General features: G+C 39.9%; 1 protein-coding gene across 1 annotated transcript in view; it reads right to left on the bottom strand.

Moving 5' to 3' along the window:
• The window catches only part of fam135b (family with sequence similarity 135 member B), a 50863-nt gene that overhangs the window by 5638 nt on the left and 21538 nt on the right, over window positions 1–23687 (bottom strand). The window contains exons 5-13 of the mRNA XM_026155682.2: window positions 21464–21534; window positions 20519–20692; window positions 19788–19914; window positions 16111–16270; window positions 15393–15442; window positions 12916–13071; window positions 8608–8681; window positions 8373–8527; window positions 6308–8267 (exon numbers count right to left, since the gene is read on the bottom strand). Of these exons, the coding sequence (XP_026011467.2) occupies window positions 6308–8267; window positions 8373–8527; window positions 8608–8681; window positions 12916–13071; window positions 15393–15442; window positions 16111–16270; window positions 19788–19914; window positions 20519–20692; window positions 21464–21534 (2927 nt within the window). The remainder of the gene's footprint in view (window positions 1–6307; window positions 8268–8372; window positions 8528–8607; window positions 8682–12915; window positions 13072–15392; window positions 15443–16110; window positions 16271–19787; window positions 19915–20518; window positions 20693–21463; window positions 21535–23687) is intronic.

Raw genomic sequence — 23687 nt, 5'->3', positions numbered from 1 at the left:
ATGACTCTTGACTGTAAACACTGGAGAGAATAGTTTAATAATATTTTTTAAAAATTATATACTATAATTGCCTAGCTTTAAACTTAGGCCTCAGTTTAGGGTTGGCATGTAGACCTTAGAGCAGGGGTGGCAAATTAATTTCCCCAAGGGGCCACATGAGATGTGGAGGGTCGCGCCAGTAGTCTTATAAAAAGATAAAATTGATATTAAGCAGAACTGAGTCCAGCCTACTGGGACAGTCCTCCACAACAGTCCCAGTATCTCACTTGCAGCCCGTTGGGAAAACCTAATTGTCTACCGCTGCCTTAGAGACAAGTTGATGAATGTTTCATTTTCCAAAAAGTGAATTACTCCTACAGCTTTCACCGTGTGGCCCAAATATAATAGACAACCTACATTCAATTTTCAGAATTTACATTGCTCATGCTGCCCACTTCTTGAGCAAGCCCGTGTTGCTTAACAGAAGTCTCAGACTAACCAGTAAGCTGCTCAAAAGTTTTATTACTCTGTCATTCTGCCAGGTTTCAGATTACAGTCATGCAGAAGTCAAAGCCAATCCGATTCAAGTTAGTGTACTTCCAGCTTATCGTGATGGATTTGTCTGTGTACTCTTTGATGTGACTTAATACATTCAGGAGGCATTTCACCTCGTTTTGGCTTCCTTGCTTCATATTTGCCCTCGTTTCATTTTGTTATGCTAGACTTTCCAAGCATGAGTAACTGCCAGCTACTGCACCAGATGTCAGGAGTCATCTCCCAAAACCCATGTAAACCCCTCATGTTTTGGCCTTCAGTGATTCCTGAGATTAGGGACAAAACAGGTTTTAATTTTCTAAAATATATTTTTTGATTTTTCAAAAACACATTTACATATAATTGTTACACAAAGTTTTGTCTGTCTCACCATGTTTTGGTACAATCTCCCAGGTGTAACAGTTTTTAATAATTTATGTTTTTGCTGGAGAAGTGCAAGGTTTTTGTCAACACCGTCAGACACAAAGAAATGCAAAAATATATATTTTAAATGAAGTTGTTGCAGCTATTTTGACTATTACTTTTCATACTCAGTTGTAAATAGCATTTGTATTCTATTTTATTCTGTTGTATATATTATTTTATTCTATTCTATTTTATTCTATTGTATATAGTATTTTATTTTATTGCATTCCAGTGTTTTCTAATTTCTGCTACATAACTTTGCACTTTTGCTGTAACAAAACAAATTTCCCACCTGTGGGACCAATAAAGGTCATCTTATCTTATCTTATCTTATTAGCAGCTTCTCTATTCTATTGTTTATGCACATAGGTTTTCAAAGTAATTATACCACATTTAAAAGTAAGATTGTTTTGGCTTTTTATTGTTAGAGTTACAGTCATACATATTTTCAGAAGCTTGTATTTAATCTGTATAAGAAACAGTCATATTAAGCAGCATGCAAATTACACATTTATTGAGAAAATTATGTATTTTTATTGGAAGATCATGAGGGAGGAAAATATATGGTTCTCCAAAAGAGAAAAATAAACAAAAACTCCATATTATGGAGTTGACAAGGCGCTGACGGTGGTGACACTCTAGTAGAAAACAAGATATTATTTCTTTCAAAATGACAATTAAACCTTAACAACCTTTGTAATATCACAAGACACATCATAACAATTCTGCTTTTGCACATGTCAAGTTCTACATCTTAATAGTTCACCAGCAAGTAGCTGCCTACTACTCCTTGATTCCTAAAGTTCTCTGTGGTTGTGTGTTTAGACCCTGCTGGACTTTCTCTCCTTTTGTCTCTGTGCTTGTTTCCAAAACCTTCTCTTCTGACTTTTTTCTCTTCCTTTCAGATTACTGGTGTTCTTTATTTTTCCCTCTTTCACTCTATTTCTCCATCTTTCCCTTTCCTTTATGAGAAACTCTTTCTTCAACTCAGGCTGGCTGTTAACTTTTTCTCTCTTTCTTTTTTGATCATCCCTGTTCCTTCTCTTTCGTTCCTCTACTGACAGGTTCACCTTTGCTATTCTAGCCTGAAATGTACCATTTTGTAATTACTATAATTTTTCTGAACCTTATGCTTTTTCACAGATTAAGGATGAATATTCACAACACAATTATGCATTAAGCAATAGAAATGCTATCCGGCCATTAAGTTTGATGGTTCAGAGTTCCTTTGACTTTGGAACTCTGCGGCATCACTGAGAGTTACAAACTGTCTAAATTCTTTCATCTTTAATAAAATGATCAGTGTGTGGCTCTACCAGGTGTAACATCCAGGCATCCATGAAAACAGAATATATGAAATTTAACAGAGTTAGAAGTTAGATTGCTTGTTTCCACCTGAACATGATACACCAGCTCTGCTACCACTTCCAACATAAAGGGAGACAGAAAACTAAACAGCAGTGACTATTGTCAGGTTACTGAAGTTGGGCTAGCTAGTATATAGTGATGTGCTACGTGATCGCTAGCGACACAGCTGTGTTAGCATAACATAAACACAGTGAAGCTGGAGGATGAATGCTAACTTTTTACCACTTGATAAAGGTTAACGTGAGGATTCCCGATGGTTAGGCTGGCAGTGATCACTGGCTGTTTTTAGGGGCTTGTTCAGATGTAATAGAACAAGATAAAAAGCATTAAAATTTTTAACAGCACAACAGGCTATAAGAGTAGTGTGGGCCCGGAAGCAGGAAGCATCATCACTTAAAGACCAACTCTCGGGGCACAGCTAGCTCAGTAGATGCCACATGATTGAAAGGTTGGGCGTTCAAATCCAATGAACAGAGGCTATCCTGGATTGGTAGCTGCCCACTGCATCACTGAGTGAATGGGTTAAATGCAGAGGACTAAGCATTTTCCTCTGCATTCCTCTACAGGATTAATAATGTATACATAAACAATGAGATTCAAGATAAGGCAAATTTGATAATATTTGACACATCTGTGAAGCAGAAATATCAGTAAAACACACAAGAAGTAATATGACTGAAATATTAGTAAAAAATAACTTAATATAAATGGTGAATAGAACACTTTTGTGACATTTGTCAACACTAGGGCTGCCACAAACGATTATTTTGATAGTCGACTAGTCACCGATTATTTTTGCGATTAGTCGACTAATCAGATCATCATCCATTAGACGTAAAACTACAGCTTATTGCACCAGCAGCATCTGCTCTTATATAACTATCATTAGCTTACAGCTTTAAGTGTTTAAGGTCTGTGCTAACTAAAAATAAAGACAAGATGATAGTTTATTAAATTTTAATGAAATTTGCAGATTGTTTCGGTGAAGTTTAATAAACTCCTTGCTATCTAAAATATAACAGGACACTGGAGTATATTCTGGAGCATCTCACACTTCTGATAATCAGCTGTCTGCTTGACGTTTATTCAGCTGTGTAAAAACTATAACTTTAATCTCAGACAAACTGATTTACTCAGGAACAAATAAAATACTAAAAAAAAAAGCCAAACAATAACATTTTAAGTTATCTAAGTGACTCATATATATTTAACCTGAGTAGCGAAAGACGGCGGTGGGTTTGAAAACGATTTGCGGGGAGTCCGGTGTTCTCACGGCGCTAGTGAGCCTAGCCCCCGGCTCGCTAACGAGCTAGTGGGTAACAGATGTCTCCGAAAACGTCGGAGCGCTTTTGAAAATATGTGGTGTCCTGATAAACTGAGCAGATATTTGAGGTTTACACAGCTACATTCTCGCCTGAAAATATGTTAAACGTTTATTTTGTGACCCAGAAAGAATAATAAGAGTAACATTAAAACTAACTAGCTGCCGCCATTGTTGGAAACTGCGCTGGGCCGCGCTATGAATTCTGGGACACAGCTGCTTCTTCTTCTTCTTCTTCGGGGTTTAACGGTAGCTGACATCCTTGTACATGCAATGCTGCCATCTTCTGTTTCAGTCCGTTATTACACTCTTAAATCCTGCCACTTATTCCTGCGTCTTTTGTGATCGTACAAAGTTTCAAACGACGCGTCGACTATTAAATAAATCGTCGACGTAATCGTGACTAGTCGACAAATCGTGGCAGCCCTAGTCAACACCATTAGAAAAAGGGTCAGACAAAAGTCCTGATGGTGTTGACATCTGATGGTGTTGACAAAATACCCGACTTTCTCTCATAACACATGTTTATCTGACAGAAGCCATCTTGTTTTTCATCATTTGCTGATGGCCTCTACAATCTACCTAAATGAGGCTGTTTTTACAAAAAAAATAATTAATTACATCGACTTTGGTGTTGACGCACTATGGTTGTGACACAGAGTTTTATCAGAAAGGTGTGCAATAAATGAAATAAAAACAAACAAATTATCACAGCAGTGACCTCATGGCATGTGTATCAAACAGGAAGTGGTAAAGGGGTCCTCAGAGTGTAAGCCACCCACAATAATTCCTGATTTTTTGTACTTTTAAAAAAATCTGATGGTGTTGACAAAAACTCTGGACACGATTTTAATCACTTAAAAAATATTTAAAAATAAAGTTTCAATTGCATATTTTGATATTATATAAGGTATTGACTTAAATACTTAGTGACGAGAGCCATGATGTTTAATTTTACATTACTTTTAATTTTTTTTTCTTTATTTTAATATTATCACACCTGCTTCTGGACAATGGATTTTTAAGGTACTGGTAATGTACTGTACCATTTAAAATAAATATATATTTATAAAAAATGCAAAATCATACTTTTGTTGTATAAACATTGCCTTGGTTTGTCTTTTAGGCAGTTGGGTTAACACTTGTATGCATATTTTTAACCACAAAATTGGGGTTTTATCTGCCAGACATGTTTTGTCCCTTATCTCAAGAATCACTGCCTTGTTTCCTGCAGCTGGTGTGGATGATGATAACACTCAAATAACACAACATTTTCCTTCAGAAATTGAGCTAAATTTTAGAAAATTTTTTTATTGACACCCAACTGAGAAAGGAACCCTGAACATAAATCCAGCCCACCATAACCCCCTGAGATCTAAATTCTCATTAGTGATGACCTCAAGTCTCAAACCCTAGCCCAATGTTTTGGACACAAGCAAGTATTTATCAGAAAAAATGTCTACAGATTTTGATGCACATCTGCTAGGATGGTTACTTTACTTTTACACTAATTGGCTAGAGCTTTAGAAAGAACAAAAACATTATATTCTCAACTTTCTTTTCCATCTTCCGTGTTTGGTGGGTGTTAATCAAGAAAGTCTTCAAGCTTTGTTGTACAAGACACACTGTACATATTTAATAGATAGTTATACAGACATTTAAGCTAAATACTGCGCTTCAAAACTTGTGAAATTGATCACATCGGTCCTTGAACTTTAAAAGTGCATAACAGAACTGATGTCATAGGACTGAGAACATTTGCAAAGCTATGTTAATACATGTTTAAATTTGCAGCTACTCAGTAGGTCAGTGTTGACCGAAGTCAACAGTTTAATGCCACATTTTAATGGTAACTAAGTTTAAGGTTTATTTGAAGCATCCAGTTAACCCTAGGCCAAAGTCATCATAGGTGGTAACCATAATCCTAACCCTCGTCCTACCCTAAAACAGTTTTTAGAAAAAGGTAAAAGATGCCTTTATTTGAGTAAATATGAATAGTTTTCAGTGTGTCCATTTTTTTTTTCTTGATTCCCTCATTGCCAGAACTTGAGGGAACACATAAAAAAAACATATATGACAAATTCCCACTGATTATGGTTAGGTTGGGATTAGAGTTGGTGTTGCCAGTGATGTCAACTCAGACCTCAGAGTTTTAAGATCTTCAGATTGAAAATATACTTGTGCTTCTTTAAGTAGGCGGTTGTTGATTCTCTTGCTTGTTCTGCAAACCAAAGTGCAGCATAAGTCTTGTCTCTTTGTTAGCACTGGCATTGTATGTGTATCATTCTTTGTGTATTTCTGCTTTTTCCCATATTCCCATATATATTCTCATATATTATTTGTTTGCTTTGGGAAAAGTTATTTTACTTTGCAGTGCAAAGAGAATTGAGCACATTTCAATGAGACATTATATATTAGCTAAGCTAGCAAGCATTGCTAGGCCTGCCGGCTTAGCTAATGCATTTAATTTTTCATTTCTAAAGGTTACTGCTTGGTAAATACCACAAGAAAGTTGTATATGCTTATAGATCTTAAAACTCTGTGTAAATTGGATGTGATTTGCACTTTAAAATATCTTTTTTGTATTGAGCAGCAACACAAAAGTAAGTAGTAAGTGTACTAATAAACTTAGCGGGATACAAAGAGGTAGAATGCCTGTTAGGAAAAAGAAAAACTCACTTCAGCATTCGTTCATTTGTCTCTTCATCCATGTTCAGGGGACTGAGTGAAGATGAGGAGATGATACCGAAGGAGCCCAGAGGCTGATGGGTGATAGGTGAGGTAGTCTGACGAGTGGACATTCCACTGATAGATGGAGAGTCTCTCAGGACGGATGAAAATGGGAGGCAGGTTGGGGCACAGGAGACTGACATGTTCACCACCTCCACCATCTTCTTGTTCACAAAGGCTAGTCCTGAGTTAGGGATCTTGGTGGCCTTCGATTGGCAGTCCAAAGGTGCTTTCTCACAGCTCGATACTCCATTTACATCAGCAGGTGACACTATCTCTCTGTTTGTCACACCCAAGGGGTCACTTGGCCTCTGAGTGGTGCTGTTACTTTTGGGCAGATCACTGAAGCATGAAGGTTTTATAAGTATCTGTGAGGGATCTAGGCATTCATGTTTCTCAGGCCCGAATAGTTGGGTCTGATGGAAACTTTGGCACTCATCTCCCATGTTAATCCTCTCCTGATCTGTTGCACTTTCATGCACACATGGTTTGTTTCCACAGCTGCAGGGCACTGTTTCCGATTCAACGACAAAGACATTCTTCACTGAGGTTACTCCACTGATGTGTGTTTGATTGTTCGTATTCTCCCTCTGGCTGCCAATAACAGCACTTTCCTTGACATGAGGGCTTTCTGCAGACTCTTGTAAAAGTAATACTTCAGAAACACTGCTTGACGCTGACTTTATCCTGTATGTCTCTGACAGGTACTGTGGAGAGTTTGACTTTTCAGAGGTCCCATTCTCCTTGACAATATGGCCAGGATTTGATGATGAACTCATGTCTAATGGTGATAATTCTGACTGTCCAGAATCCAGGTTGCTGTACAAAGAACAGTTTGTCCTACATGAATCTTCATGTTGTACTAAGCTCTTGCAATCTGTTTCCTGGTTGAGCAGCATATGGCCATCCTCTACATCTTCTGGGCTACTTATCTGCGGCGCAGAAACAGACTTGGTCAGCTTGCTTAGCTGCCTCTGATGCTGATCCTCCTCATAGGGCAGAGAGCTAATTGATGTAAGTGAAGCCTGTATACCTCCACTTGGAAGGCTGCCGTTGCTCTCCATCTGCAGCCCTTCCAGATAGCTGCGGTGCACTGGATGATTTAACACTATTTGCTGTGGGATCTCCCGTTCGCTGGAAAAGTCCAGAGGGGGTCGTCCTCGCAGTGCGGCCTCCACCGGCCACGCTACAGAGCTGGGCTCACTCTCGATACCAGAGTCTGAAATAACAGAGGACGAGCGCTTCATGACCTTGGTGCCGACCAAACCTCCGTGATGAGTCGTCTCTTTTCTGAGCTCACCCGGAAAGAGTGGTATTACTGGACAGCCAGCGGGTACACTGATAGGAGGGACATCCTCACTTTCATCATCCACTGAGTGATTTAAAGGCATGGCAATGTCAGGCTGCTCTTCAGTGTTTTCATTCTCTATTGCTTTGCTGTGGTTTGTGGCATCACAAAGTTGGGCAATTACTTCTGTTACAGGATGAGAAGACTTGTCACTGTTGTCTGCAGAATCTGTGAGGGGACTAAAGCTTGAGGAGGGAGCCAAAATTGCCTCTCCTCTACAAGGATCACATGACTTATTTGCAACGTAGATCTCTCCTGAACTATAGCTCTCCTTATTTTGGTTGTGATTTTCTGCTGCTTCCGTCAAGTTTTCCTTCACTGCTGCGGAAAGTTCAGTTCTGCCCTCAGTAGGAATGATGTTCTGGGTACATCTGGTGTCGCTCTTATTCTGGTCTGCTGTGAGCGAGACATACAAGGGCAGGTCCGTGCATTCACTACCCAGAGAGTCATTGGGTACTGCTGGTGATACGGCTTCTTGGCTGCTTTCGAGAATCCTCTTGGCAAGATCTAAGTTGGTTTGTTCATCAGCAGTTGCAGGCATTGGCACATGTGATGTGTACTCTGGAAAGACAAAGAAATTCAGTTTGTAGAACAAGAGTTTGGTCCTGAGACAATACGTAATGATATGTTAATAGCAGGTAGCAGAAGATATATATTTTGTAGTACGTGTTTGAGGAGACTCCACGTATCTGTCCTCAAAGATGATAGGCAGGCTGTTCCAGTCTCCATCGATGTCCAGGCACTCAACAGGTAAAGGAGGCATTTTGGTCAAGTAGTCTGAGCTCCGTACTTCTGCAGCTATCTGGCTGTGTCTATTGATTCTAAATCAGGACAATTCAATATTAAATATTATACTTCTTTGCACTCACAGAATGAGCTTTCTGACAGGGGTGGTACTTACAATTCCTCTTGAAATGTCAGAGATATCTCTTTGTGGTGCTCGGTGAAAAAGTACGCCTCAGAGAACCTCCTGACCTTGTGTTTCCAAAGACATACAAACAAATTAATTTTGATAAGAGCCTCAGTCTCAGTCTCAGATCACTGGCAAACATATGGTTGGGTTCGCTAGAAAAATTTACCAAGTATTTGATGAGCACAAAAAACAGACAAAAAAGCTTGAGAGCTACTCCACTGTGTAGCACATCTTCATATTAAACACCCCAGTGATTTAATAGAAACTGCAGGGGAAATCATATTAGATTGCTCAGCAAGCTTTAGGATATAGAGGTCCAGAATGGCATTTATAATTTGAATGATTCCTTTTGAAACACTCAAAGCTCACAAATAGTCAAGTGCATCAGCAATGAGACTAAACATAGTCTAAATGTGGACTCAGAGAGGGAGCAGCAAGCCTGCTGTGTTAATGGCAACAGGTTTGATGCATTTTACACAAGATTGGAAATTAGTGTATTCAATATTTAACAACAGAATAAATTATGTACATGGAAAAAAGGACAACTTGATTTAATGGGACATGACTGATCAGGGGTTCATGATATGAAATTACATCATTTAAACCTTTGTCTCTGATCTTACACATATTCAGTAAGCATAGCTGGACTGGCCATCGGGCATACTGGGTATTTGCCCGGTATGCCCGATGGTGATTTTTCGTTTTCATGGGCTGATGTTTTTTTGTTGTTGTTTTTTTTAACGGTATAAACAACGAAAGGTGGTGGATTGGCCAGATGCTGGCAGATGTGTAAAAATAACTCAGTTGTTTGGTGGTGGCTTCTATGGCGAAGCTTCCACAGAGGCCAGCAGGTGGATGAGGGAAAGGGGAGGCAGGAGGAGCAGAGACCCGAGGCGGCCGCCGGTCTGAGTGTCAGGTGAACTAAAATTCAGGTAAGAAGTTGTGACCTGCAGTCTATCTGGGTCAGATATAAACAGAGTTTAGGTGGAGTCTTATTTTCGTTGTGCTGACTTTTTACAGTCAGCTACAATAATAATACTGTGTACTAGCTAGCATAATGGAGTTTCTATACAGCTGGGTGGGTGCTATGATGTTACTGATAGTGAACTTTATTTTATTCATAAGGTTAGTTAGTAGAGTTGCCAACCGTCCCGTAAAAAACGGAATCGTCTCATATTCAGGGAAAATATTACGTGTTTCGTATTGAGCTGAGAAGGAACACAGTTTGTCCCGAACTTCAGCTAGAATGGAAAAGACACAAAGCTGGAGTTATTCTGTGTCTTTGCTGCACAGCTGCCTCTTGTTTGCTCATTCTCTCCCCTCTCTCTCCTGTTATTATTTCAATCATGAAACTGATCAATGATCAGCTGATCGGCTTTTCTGTCTCAAGTCCCGTCTCTTTTGTTTGTTTATCGCACACTTTGTGCCAGAAAGAGGAAACCAGCGGATGTTGCGCTAAACAACAGCAGCACGTTTACGCTTGATCAACTGTGGTTAGAATTTTTTAATATTAATTTCTAGTATCAGCTGATGTTTGCTGGAGCCACAGTTGTAAACCTGCTGGTCATGACATCGGTTTGGATATGTGGTGAGAGGGAAACATGAAAATGAAACCAGGAGATGTCCTTACTGAATCATCAGAGCTGAACAGGTGATTGGAGAAACAGTAGGGGTGCAACGATACTCGTATCGGTATTGAACCGTTCGATACACTGCTTTCGGTTCGGTACGCATATGTATCGAACAATACAAAATCTTTTAATTTATTTTATCAACTTTTCTTCTAACGATGCTGTCTGTGTTGAGCGCTCAGTGGAACTGTGTTCGACTGCGATCGTGGCTCAAGAGTTGGGAGTTCGCCTTGTAATCAGAAGGTTGCCGGTTCGAGCCCCGGCTTGGACAGTCTCGCTCGTTGTGTCCTTGGGCAAGACACTTCACCCGCTGCCTACTGGTGGTGGTCAGAGGGCCCGGTGGCGCCAGTGTGCCCCAGGGTGGCTGTGGCTACAATGTAGCTGCCATCACCAGTGTGTGAATGGGTGGATGACTGGATGTGTAAAGCGCTTTGGGGTCCTTAGGGACTCGTAAAGTGCTAAACAAATACAGGCCATTTACCATTTTACCATTTTACTCTGCCTAGGCTGCACTGTCGAGTGCAGATCCACTGAGCGCAGTGCAAGCTAGCAAGACAGAAGTTAAGCTCGTTACAACATGGCAATTGCCTCAACTGTACTTTTGAGTTAAAATATGTGTTTATAATTTTAATAAATGACAAATTAAAAAAGGCATGAACATTTTTTTGTATTGAAAAAATATAAAATAATATCGAACAGTTACACCAAAGTATCGAACGAACTGTGAATTTTGTGTATCGTTGCACCCCTCAGAAACAGCTTTTAGGTGACATGAATGAGTTGAAGGGAAGTTATGAACTGTTTCTGAGAGACAAATAACACCAGGATCCTTTTCTAAGTAGCTGACAGCTGGTAACTGTGCAGCGGCGGGTCTAGCAAAGTTTTGGCAGGTGGCCAGGTAGGGCATTAACATTTAAAATGTTTTGCTTTTAATGAATAATTATCTGAATCTTACAACCAAAGTTTTGACCTGATGTAACATGTATAGAAATCATACATATACCAACAAGACAGTGCATATCACTGTCACAACAGCGTTTATTTCCATTCAAAGGCTTTATGGCTTTTCCTATAATACCTTGTCTCTAGTCAAAATGCCCGGGCAGATTTTTTTGTCCCAGTCCAGCCCTGTCAGTAAGCTAAGCACAGACTTTTCATGCTCCTTACTCACCTGCGATCAAATCTTCTGTTTGAGAAAGTCAACTAGGCTTAAGGGCAGGGGAGGGAGAGCTTATAAGGCTTATTTAGACAGAGGATGAACTGAGGGTCAGTATGGATGTATAATAATAAATTTAAATCATGTGCAGTTACTCTAGAAGAATCCAAGAATAAATATGCAGAGCTGGAATTGAGAACAAAGCTCCCCTTTTAAAGACTGACTTGGCTGCCTCTGGTATCTTATTATCTTCATGTATTTAAACAGACATTGATGTCATGGGATCAGATGTATTTCCAATACCAAACTTTAAGGAGACAGTAACATGTATATTCTTTTTACAGAACTTTATGCACTCCTGTGAAAAACTAAGTACACCTCATTCAGGAGCTTATAGAACCATCTTTACTAGCGGGAATGTGAAGTAATCACTTTCTCTATGACTTTATTAGATTCTAACATCACTGTGGGGGGATTTTTGGCCCACTCATCTTTACAACACCGTGTTGGTAGGGTGCAGGTTGACTTTGGAAGTCAAGAAAAGGAAGCAAGTGAAGGCAGGAACAGGAATTAAATATTGGAAGTTGAAGAAGGAGCAAAGCACAAAAACTGGTCCTGGGTGGTAGGGAAGAGTTGCCAGATATCTGGGAAGAAGGTGTTGAAGGTTAAGGATGTGGGTGATGATCAGTGAACAGAGAGCAGCCAGTATTGGTAGTAGTAGAAGAAGAAGATGATAAACAGTAGGTAGAAGGTCTGATCTGATTGATGGATTTTTCAAGTCTTGAGGTTTGCTAAGATGCAACCAAAGTCGCTGCCATGTTCTTTTTAGGGAGATGATACTTTCTCCTGGCAGCTCTTCCTAAAAAGTAATTTTTGTAATATCTCTGAGCTTTGCTTGAGGTAATCTTGGGATGAATTTGCTGGGATGTCCACCCCTGGGAGGACTGTGTCACCCTGCTTTTACAGAGGTCAGTCCTTTTTGGGACGATCACTTAATCAGTAGCACTTGGCTCCTACTTAACCTCCAAATTGGAAGCAATAAGGCTGTACTTCATTTTTCACGAGTGCGCATTGAGTCCTGTGAAAGCGCTGTATCCAAACTATTTTCATGATGGACAAATTTAACAGTACTTTCTATAGGTAATCATCCGAACTTTTTTAGTGCATAACAGTTATTGATGCTTGATTGGGCTTAACTTTGACATGTTTTTCCTCATCAATGTGAAAGTTAGTTTGATTCTTCTTAGACAGACTGTTCAGTATCATGTTACTTTCTGAAAACTGGTGACAACATGCCTTTAAGGAGCTGCTTTCAGAGACAAAATGTCAATGCTTATGAAACATGTTTTATTGTTCTGTGGTATTCTTGCATTTTAGCGTGGGTGGATCACAATCACTATATTTAAACATATCGGCACCAGGGCCTAATAAAGGCTCAGCACCTCAGAGAGGCAAATGATGACGTTTGAACATTGTATAAGCCTGCCTTTGATGGAGCTGAACTCTCACCCTGAGCGTGTGGTGCTCCTGGGCCAGATAGGACAGGATGTGGGGGTTGAACACAGTGGCCTCCAGGAAGCAGCTCCACAGAGCAGCCAGCTGGAAGCAGAGCTCGCTTACGTCCCTGCTGATCTGCTCCGCCACCTTCTCGTGGCCTTCTTGCAGCTGAAAAGAAAAACGCAGTCCTGTAATATTTAGCTGAAAGTGTTGCATTTCAGAGAACTCCCAGAATAAAGCATGCACAAGTCCAAGGCTGGGTGATTGTCCTGCTCACATATTCATACCTACAAAGAAAACAGTGTCTACAATCTGTCTGATATGAAAATGACTGTGGGCGGATTATTAATATGAAATTTATGTCCAAGTATGGAGTGGCAGTTTGCCTACACAGCGAAGAATTGTCAGATCCTAGATTGACTGGTTGGCAGCTGCTCACCTAAACACTAATCACGACCATTTTTACTGGTATCATCTAATAGCTTCATTATACTGAAAAGCTCCGGCCTCATAAACAGATTTTATTAAATGCCCCAACATATTCTGATTAAGGCACATATCAATGCACACTGAGATGCCAGAAAAACACAGAAATTAAAACCAAATGCAGAAAAACAACCAGGGTAAAAGCACTTTAGTAGTAACAAACAGAGAGGGAAAGGAGTGAGACGGAGATCACACAACAAGCTGACAAAGACTGAAGTAGAAAACCAACTAATTGCACACAGCATGGAGAATAATAATAACAGGTGAACGCCATCAGGACAACAACAATGACGGGACAAAAAAATGAGGGAACTAAAACACTTCTTTTTTTTCAGCTAAACTAAAGGAAGTAAAATGAAATAAGTACTAAGAATAGATTCCCGCACATAAACATAAAGATCACGAGAGCCTGAACTCTCTTAGTCAAGCTTTCATGTCATTTCTTTAAGGAGCCTTCAGGAATAGTTCTCCAGGATTCACTCTTCTTTGGATGTTGGCTGCTTTATGCTTTTTGGTCAAGATGAACACTGCACACTGTTAAATAGACTGGTTCTTATATAGCGCTTTTCTACTCTCCCGGAGTACTCAAAGCACTCTATACAACACGCCACATTCACCCCATACACACCCATTCACACAAGCACTATGAGAGCTTTCTAACTATCATTCATACTCTCATGGATGCATTGGAGAGCAAGTCGGTTAGTACAACACGAGGATATTTGTCATGCCGACTGGGCGAGCCGGGGGTCGAACCACCAACCTTCCAATCAGCAGCTGACCTGCGCTACCTCCTGAGCTATAGCCACAGCAAACTGTTACACTGTTTCAGCAATGTTGAGGTCCGGACTCTGGAGAGGCCTGTCTATGACTGATAATGTTCCACTGTGTCTATGTTTTTACTGCAGTGTGTTTGGGGTCATTGTCAAGCTAAAAAAAAAGCTGTTGCCAATCAGAACTCCAGTTGTATCTGTATATCTCTGATGACCCACTCAATGATTTGAACCCCAAACTTATAACCACTACTTATACTATCACCACCCTTCCACAGAGTCCTTTTCTGATGAGTCTTCGGATTTTTTCCTAAATCAGATACTGTTCATCTGTGATATATATCATTAGGTCTGCTATATCTTATTTTGTCCGACACTTGCTCAGTTACCTCCAATTTTTTAAGAGCACATTGCACACCATGATGAGATACACCAAGTTTTTGACTAATAGCTCTCTGGGAATCACCTCACTGGCGTAAAAATACTATTTTATAAGTTGTCTTTGGCATTTTTTGCAGATTCATCTAAACACATGGAAGCAAATCGTGATTTTTTTTAACAGGCTGCTCGTAACAAAGTGCCTATAGATAGTATTTAAAAGTCTTTCTTTGCTAAGTTTCTGTTATGTGCGGTGAGAACACTGGCTCATCCTGTAGTTGATTGCTTGACAGTTCATAGGTCAGTGTTGAGTGACTTAATAAATGGTCAGTGAGAAGGAGTGGACTAAAAATGTTGAGTTAGAATGTCTAGAAAACTTTTGCTCCAGATCACTTTAAAAATTAAGACGTTTGATTCCTTAGAAGCACATAACAATATAAAGAAATAACTTTTTTAATGTGAATCTATTCTTAGCGTGCTGGTGCTTTTTTGTATTAGAATAGAAACAAACAGGAAACAGCAGGTACTATGGACTAGTGACATATCAAAGTGAAAAGTGACAGAGGCTGCTTTGTTGGTTAGACTCTAAAAAAGTAATGTTTTCTTACATAGAGCTCTATAATAAAGTATTTTTGTTATTGTCAGTGTGTGCTCTGCGTTGATGAGGTTAAAAATAAAATAGCGTTATGTCAGTAATTCACATACAAGTAATGGTTTGATTGATTGTTAAGTTTAATTATTTTTACTTATAGATTAACCTGCATTTTTCCTACTTTTTGTGTAATAAAATATTTATAAAGATACAATAAGATAAGATATGTTTGTTACTATCATACAAAGACATGAACTTACCTGTAGCTCTATTGTCAGCTGATTTAGCGTTTCTTCTACAGGCGACACATCTGTGGGAATAAAGATATTTGGGGAGTTTTAACTTTCGTTATCCTGTGACAGGGGGTCATACACACATATAGTTTGAAAATCTTATAAAACAAGTTAAGCATATGTGCACAGTTTTAGATATAGACAAGCTGAAGTGAAGGGAACAGAAATGGCTTGTTTTACTGAGCGGCTAAGAGGCTGCGCGAAGCCCCGTCTAAAAGGGCAAATACGGAAACTTTTACATTCACTGCTTAAGACCATGTGATCAAACTGTGTTCAGGAAACTGGAGGTTACAATCAGCATGCTTGTACTCCACTACATATATACGAAGTTAAGGTTTTAGCGGAAATATACTGTCACTGTACCAGAGTCGGAAAAAGGTTTACAGAATACACAACAAGTACTCTAAGTACATCAAATAATAGCAGTACTTATAGTTTAGTTTTCAGTACAGGTAAACTGTTTAATGTTAGTCCTCTATTTCTATTGGGCTGATTTTAAATTACTTTCTGACAAGGTCATTAAAATAATACTTTTTCTACAGTTTTAATCATATTTTTTTAATAATTTACATTGTCGTAAAAAAAACCAGTTCCTGCATTATTAAAATGTTCCAATATGTTATTTTCAGATCTCACTAGACTTTTAATGAAGAAACAGGTCCAAGGCTTTCTATATATGTGCCACCTGATTCCAGAGGAATCTGCTGCAGCTGTGGGATCTCCTTCATGAGTGCTGTGTAGTACGTGTGCAGGCCTCTGTGTGCCACCAACAGGAGGCGACAGAGTCGCCGGTGCCACGTATGAGCTCTCTGCAGGCAGTTTTCACTGGGCACATAAAAACTTCCCTGAGGAGAAGGACAGAGGAAATGTCAGCTACTATGTAGGTCACAAGCCACCTCTCAAGTACAATGTCCTCTTTTAATGACAAACATGTACACATACTTGAACTTAACAGGCTCTACTATAGCCTGGTTTGAAGGTTTGTTGCTCTGACCTCTTAGTAATAGAAGCTTACTTTTGCAGTCACAATAACTCCTTGGAAGATCTGATACAATAAAACAAATGCCTCTTAAAAACAGCTAGCTGTGAGCTGCAAAAGCAGATCAAGACATTTATGTGGCACACGTGGATGTATGGCAGCCCTTTAGGGCCTTCAGAGGTCCCAGGTGTGGGAACTTGGCCCAAGAAGCAAAGCACTGTTTGGAGAATAGTCTTTTTAAAATCGGTGCAACAATCTGTATGAAATAGTATTTAACTATGCTTCACATTATATCCACTGAACTAGAATCAAACGTCCAAACACAGGTCCTTTGTTTGTGCCTGTAGGTAGATATGGTTTTGAGTAGATGAGTCATCCCCCAAATAGTGCCAAAAAACTTGCATCTGCGTCAGGAAAGCACCACCATCAGTTTGGTAGCTGGTGTAGAAAAGTTATTTTTATACCATGTTATTTTGCACTTCATCCAAAAGAAGGAAACTGAAACTCAGAATGTAAAGGGTGCGAGTCATCAAGTATAACAAAAACAACTAACCCCTATCAGTGTCTGCTGTGGCTCACTCATCTGCCTGCCAGCCCATTTACCACTGAGTGTTTCTTTCTTACATAAATAAGTGTATGCTAAAATGTAGGTGAAAAGCTGCTTGACGAGGAACCAGCACATAAAAAGAGAAATAATAAAAACAACAAGATCTGGTAGCTCAAGTACAAACCTCTGCTTTCTGATCGGCCAGTAAAATCTGGGCTGTAATATGGGCCTTTGTTCCAGCAGATGGCTCTCTAACAATGAAAGACGGGCTCTAGCTGTGCTTCACCAAAGCCGTTAATAGCATTTGCTGGCACTGTGCAACCAACTACAAATCACCAAAGCCTTGAAGTCTTCTAGAAGAGACAGTGGTCCAAAAAGACTGTATCACTTTAGACGTGAGTCATCACAGTATGCCTACAACCATCCATGGTCCCTGACCCCAAACACTCATCAGAGTTCTTCCCACCCAGTGCCGAGATTTTTGGCTGCCTCTGTGGAGCGTAGAGCTCCAAAAGGCATGTGATGCCTGAGTATCAGGACATACTGTAATTTCCCTTGAGCTAGTAAAGTTGCCGGCCCTATCATCATACCTGTGCACACTCTGTAATTGCTCCAGTGGAGTATACCCGAACCAGGAAGGAACACCTGTATGTTTACTTCCATAATTCTCTTTAGCTTTATAGAGGCCCGCTGGGGAACAGTCTGTAAGCGAGATGCACCGAAAAATAGCTTTTTCCCCCCATAAACTAGTCATTATCCTAAAAGCACAGTTTCTCTGCACACTAACAATGGTTAAAATCTGCCACAGTTCACCTGATGTCGATTTCTGCTTCTGTTTGCTGCTTGTTTATGGCTACGGAGCCGTTTACTTCTGAAGCATGCAGGTAGCGTTTCATTCCACAAAGAAACACCACATTTTAAAAAGTCTTATCTTACAGCAGAAGCACAAGATTTAGACAAAATGACACATGTTAAGGGGGAAAGTGCTGGAAACTAAGCGTAGCCGCGGGTAAAAAGCTGTAAATAAATAAAGGTGAAAGAGTCTGCAGCCTTGTGTGCAGCTTTCACCTGCAGCTATGTGGTACGTGGCGCTTGCAAGCACAACTCATTACTGTGATCAAACGGAACCCCCCCCGCTTGGCTAAACGCTGAGCTTATTAAAGCGCCCAGCCAGGGGTGGGAGTAAAAACCGGGAGGAGGAGAGGCAAGGTGGCGTGGGGGCCTGGGAGCTCATTAGGATTTACTGTGCAGACCGTGACGTTCACGGAGACCTGAGAGATGCATGTTATAAAACCTGAGGAAAAACTCTTTGTACCTTATGTTGGTGTAATTACCAAATATACACAAGAAAGCTAAACTCGGTAAGGAGCAACAGCCCCAAAATATAATTTTTGGATATGCGGTGATACCTGAAAACAGCAGCAGTGAAACTATCATAGATTCGAGTTGTGTTGGGAGTACACCGCTGCATTGGGTTCTGCAATTCTTGGAAGACTTGAAAAAGGTGACACTTTTTGTTTCCTTTTGTCTGCTCAGTACTGTTTGCTCCGAGTCCAAAGAGTCACGAGGACAGGCTAGTTGCTTGATAGTGCAAAGAGATACTGTGTGGCTCCTTATCTGTAAACTATGCAAACTAGTCTAGACAGGAATCTATGTGAGATTAAAACTATCATTCACCCGTGCTTTCACAGCATTCACTGCATTGTAACATATTGAAATATAAAACATTTTCTTCTAGTTTTAAGAAGTGCATGTAACTTTATACATGAATCTTCCATTTACAGGAGAAATGATGGTAAATAAGTGGCACTGTGTCTCAAATGCACCCACACAGTGGATCGACAAATGCACAAAACCTTTTTATGAGTCTTTTGGAAAAAAGAAATTGCTGGAATCACCACTCTGATTTTTAATGATATCTTTTCACACTGGACCCTCTGATGAGGCCTTTTCGGGCCCGCTTCCCATACGTTTGACACGCCTGCTGCATACTGGTTGTGTCTCCGTACGCCTGCAGATTTCTCACTTTTATCTGTGAGCTGTAGGGCTTGTTAACCAAAGTGCTGCATTCTCTCCTATTGACTGACAGCTAGCTACACACTCACAGAATCAAGGCTAATTACAAAACTAAAGAAAGAAGTTGTTGAGTCACAATAATGAACATGAGTCATGTGTGTCTTTTATCACCTGCTACTATTGAATACAGCTTTTTACTAATATACGCCTAGGTGAATAAAAGGCAATAAAATAAATTTGCTATAGGCCATATATGATCATGATTAGTAATTATGATAGATTATTATTTATTTCATTGTGAATTAAGTGCGCTATAAATAAGCCAGAAGCATGAGAGACAGCACCATCATTTCCAGTGGGAGTTCCTATCAATTCCAGATGCTAAGCCTGGAAGCCTACAAGCCTGGGCAAGCGGCTTCAACAAATAGTATGAAACACCACAGCGCTGCACAGTGATAATCACCACGTTGGCCTCTGGTCTTAAAACCTACAGGATTCTGCATAGTGCCAACAAATGACTGATTCCGAAGGACAGACAAGGTCTGGAATCTGTAATCCAAATCAGGACGACTCCCTTCCCAGCTCAAAATCCCGTTGCTTCTGGATGACATGCCCAAGCAAATCCCGGCTAAATCTGTCGGCCTCTGTCCTAAACCTTTCTGTTTACGTCATCGCTTGGCATTTAGCTGCTTGCTCACAAAAAGAAGAGAACAACCAGCTCAAAGGGAGACATTTGTTTTCAGCTTTGTGAGACAAAATAGGCTTTGACTTTGTGTGACTTTCTATTTGAAAGCAGCTGAACCGCTAAAGGTTAACACACCTCAGAGATGACAGGTTTGCAGTAGCCAGCGCCGAACATGAGGTTCTCTACAGACATGGCGGACGGGTCGTTCGTGCTCTCTGGCGAGCCCTTCCCAAGCCAGGAGCCCTTTCCTGTACGGGCAAAGCTGGAGAGAGGGCAGGGATGACACAGCAGGGGCAAAGCATGAATAATGTTTGTGTTGTATTTAGTGTTTGTGACTCTGAAGGAAGACATGAACTGAGAAATAAGAGCAGTTCTGCTGCAATCAGTCAAGTGCTGCAGTAATCTATGTAATGCATGTTGGAACATCGACTATGACACTGACGGCTGAATTCATCAGATGAGTGTTTGGAAAATTATTCATTCAGCTCGCCAAGAGATACATTATATATCATATTATAAGATGTGCCAGCAGTTCAAGCTCACGTTCTCGCCTGCTTGATTGTATGGGTTTCATTTCAGTTAAATTTTTCACTTAAAAAATTAAAACCTGCTCATTGCAGATGGTTGACCTTTTTTCTTGAACACATCTCCAAACAGCATTCAAAGCCATAGATTACAAAATGAATGGCTTATTTATAAAGAAACAAAAATGAATCCAAGCAAGGTTTGGATAACGGATTAGCAGATTGTGCAGTGAAAAGAATAGCTGGGTTCCTGAGATCATACCAAATCAGATACAAATTTGTGTAATGTGAAGATTCGGGGTCTGCAGGATGCGAAACAGTTGCAAGCTTTCCAGACTTTACCTGAGCAGGGGCTGATGTAAGGCAACCAGTGAAGCGTGGATGGAGACAGAAATGACTGACAGGTGGAAATAGTCGAACATGACAGGGACGTGGTGGTGGAGGCCTCTTCGCGGGTGGAAATGGAGGCTGAGGGTCCGACTACTGATCAAGGGGACAGTCGCTATATCAGCCAACCTGAGGGAGTAAAAACAAAACCCAACTCTTTAAGTGAAAATCGTCCTTTTTTGCCATCGTCCATAATGTTTGCAGCTGTTCCATTAGAATGGCTCATGTAGCAAAGGACAGAATAACTAAACAACATCATTGATGGAAGTACTCAGATGTTTTAATTAGATAATGCTACACTGTTCTCCGTTGGTATATTAAATTAATCAGGAAACACTAATGAAAATATTTACAGTTAAAGTTTTTAATATGACGAATCATAACTGTTATTTATGTTATGAGTAGACTGTTAAAACTAAGCAGAATTTCAATGCCTGCTTTTTTCAGCACTGAAAATGAGAATTAAATAATACATAAAAAATTAAAATCTGATAATCTTTGTATCTGTGCCACAGAGTGCAGATTAACTAAAGAAGTGGTTTTATTGCTGATAGTAAAAGTGTGACCCTGTAGCGCCTAAAACTTCACATTAAAAGGAGCATCTCTTTGTTAAGTGAGTGGGAAATATCAGGGCAACTGCCTTTAGCAAGTACCAGTTTTAAATAACTGGGAAAGCTGCTCACTCATAATCCAATATCAACAATGATGATACAATCTAAATATTTCTTCTTCTTCCTTTTGTCCCAAGCAAACATACAAACCCCTGCAGTCATGGATCGTATGCCGTATATTTGTGATCAGGTGCTTAAAGTGATGTCTAGCAGCCAAATGGGAAAGTCGCTCACTTCACATCTCAAATACACACCAAACACATATTTTCAAAGTGGTTCAGAAACTTACTGCTGCTCATTGTCAGTGAAATGAAGATCCAGCTTCAACTGAAAATCCACCTCACTCAAGGCCTCCTCCACCTGCAAATGGGAACGATAAGGATTGTTGATGCATAAATATTGAAAGACCTTGGGCACAAAATAATCATAATCATAATCTTTGTATCACAGAACAAACCAAAAAAACTCATGTAGACAGGTCAAGTTCAGCTACCTCAACTGGTCCCTGTCTGCCAAGGTGACCACGCCCCTAACTACAGTGTCCAGATGTACACAAATCTGTCCGTCCACACAGTTATTATGGTGGGGAAACTTTCCATAGAAGCCAGATCCCTTTTTACCAGGTTTCTAAACATGCTTTTTTATGGTGTAAAATAAAAATGAACGTGGGTTAACTCGCTTTGGACATGGCATCAAGTGGCCCATGAGTCTGTGAGAGTTTTGGTCTCTGTACCTTTGCATTAGTGTATTTTAATCGGTGTTGGATTATACTTATTTACTTCCACCTGTTTATTTGCTAACCAAATGTAGCATTGATATCACATAGAATTGTAACTGCACCTTGCTAATCAAGCTAGTTAGCAATAGCTGATAACCAGAGATGGGCAGTAACGCGTTACCGTAATCCGATTACTTTTTTCAAGCAATGAGTAAAGTAAGGCACTACTATTGAAAAAAAAACCTAATTAGATTACTGTCACTTTCCTGTAAGCACACTGCGTTACTGTGTTAGTAGACCATGATTTTGTTTGTGAGAGTGTCTCATGACAATTACGTAAAAGCGTGCGACGTCCGTGGCAGCAACAGACGTGTGTAGATCAATAATGGATAATATGGAGAGCGGGAGAGAGTACGACTGTGCAGCGTTTAAAGTATGGACGTACTGACGTTACTTGATTCCGTAAAAAGTGACAAAAACATTAGCATCTGCTGTACACTCAGCGTGGGAAGAAAACTTCTTTCTACAGCAAAAAATTTAACTTCAAATCTGAGCAAGCACCTAGCACGCTGCCACGGGAGTGTGAAATTCACAGAGATCCTCCCACTGACATGACCGCTGCAGCACGGGGCAAACCTCCAGGTGACCATAGATATAAGAGCGACAGGACTTAGTGCCGCTAAAACATTATTTTATGTTATATGCTGGAATATGCAAAAAAATAGGTTTAATTATTAAACAAAGTTCAAGTCAAAGACTGTTTCATATAATTACATTTTTGCTTAATGCAATGTGCATAAAGCTAAAAGATTAAAACTAATAAAACAAGTTTTTCACTTGATTCAATTTTATATGATGGATTATGCAGAAAAAATAGAATTGGGCTGAAAGGTCTATTGCTTTAGTATGTATTTGGGTTGTGTATCATGTAACTAAGTAATAAAGTAACTATTTACTTCTGAAAATAAATATCAGTAAAGTAATGGGATTACTTTCTTGGAGAAGTAATCAGCAACTAATTACTTTTTTTAAGTAACTTGACCAACACTGCTGATAACACCCAACAGCTTCCATCCTGACACAATGGCGAATGCAAAACTGAGACTTCAGAACGGAAGTGCAACAAATCAGTGCAAGAGGCCGTTGGGTGTTTCACACAGAAGACTAGACTAGTGTTCATATCCAGATTTAAGCAGCACAGGTAGGCTGGTAAAAGTCAATGTATGTAGATTCTGATATTTCACAAAAACATATTTTTTTTATAAATGCCATTTCTAGATGACAGGGTTCATTTAACATGTTCAAAAATCTCCCAGAGGTGGATGTGACAGCTGTAGCCTCAGCTTTCACATTATCTTTGCACTCATCAAACCATCCGGCAGCCACTTGTGCTCTGTGGAGAAGGATCTGACTCTCATTTATTTACTGTCACTCACGTGAATGGAGAAATTCGGAATTAATGAAGGGGAACGGCCATCACACGGTACCAACAAGAACATGATGGATTTGCTGCTATTTGGCACAGAAGCTAATGTAACCAACCTTGTTTGCAATTCTGATTTAGCCACTTTAGTGTTCTTTTTGATTAACTGTTTATGTTCTCTGTATTCCGGCATTTATGTCTTTCATGTGGGCTGAAAAAATCAATTACTTTCATGTTCAAAGTGCGGTAGAAAATAAAGGCATAAATCTGAACAACAAAGTGAAAAAAGAAAAAGAAAACGATATTAGGAAACTACAAAGCCGGGGCCGAAAATGGATGCAACAGACTCTTCTGAGGATTGGTGTGCAGCGC

The sequence above is a fragment of the Astatotilapia calliptera genome, chromosome 22 (genome assembly GCF_964374335.1).
Source record: "Astatotilapia calliptera chromosome 22, fAstCal68.1, whole genome shotgun sequence".
Classification (NCBI taxonomy): domain Eukaryota; kingdom Metazoa; phylum Chordata; class Actinopteri; order Cichliformes; family Cichlidae; genus Astatotilapia; species Astatotilapia calliptera.
The sequence above is the reverse complement of the archived record's forward strand: the minus strand, read 5'-3'. Positions and strand labels throughout refer to the sequence as shown.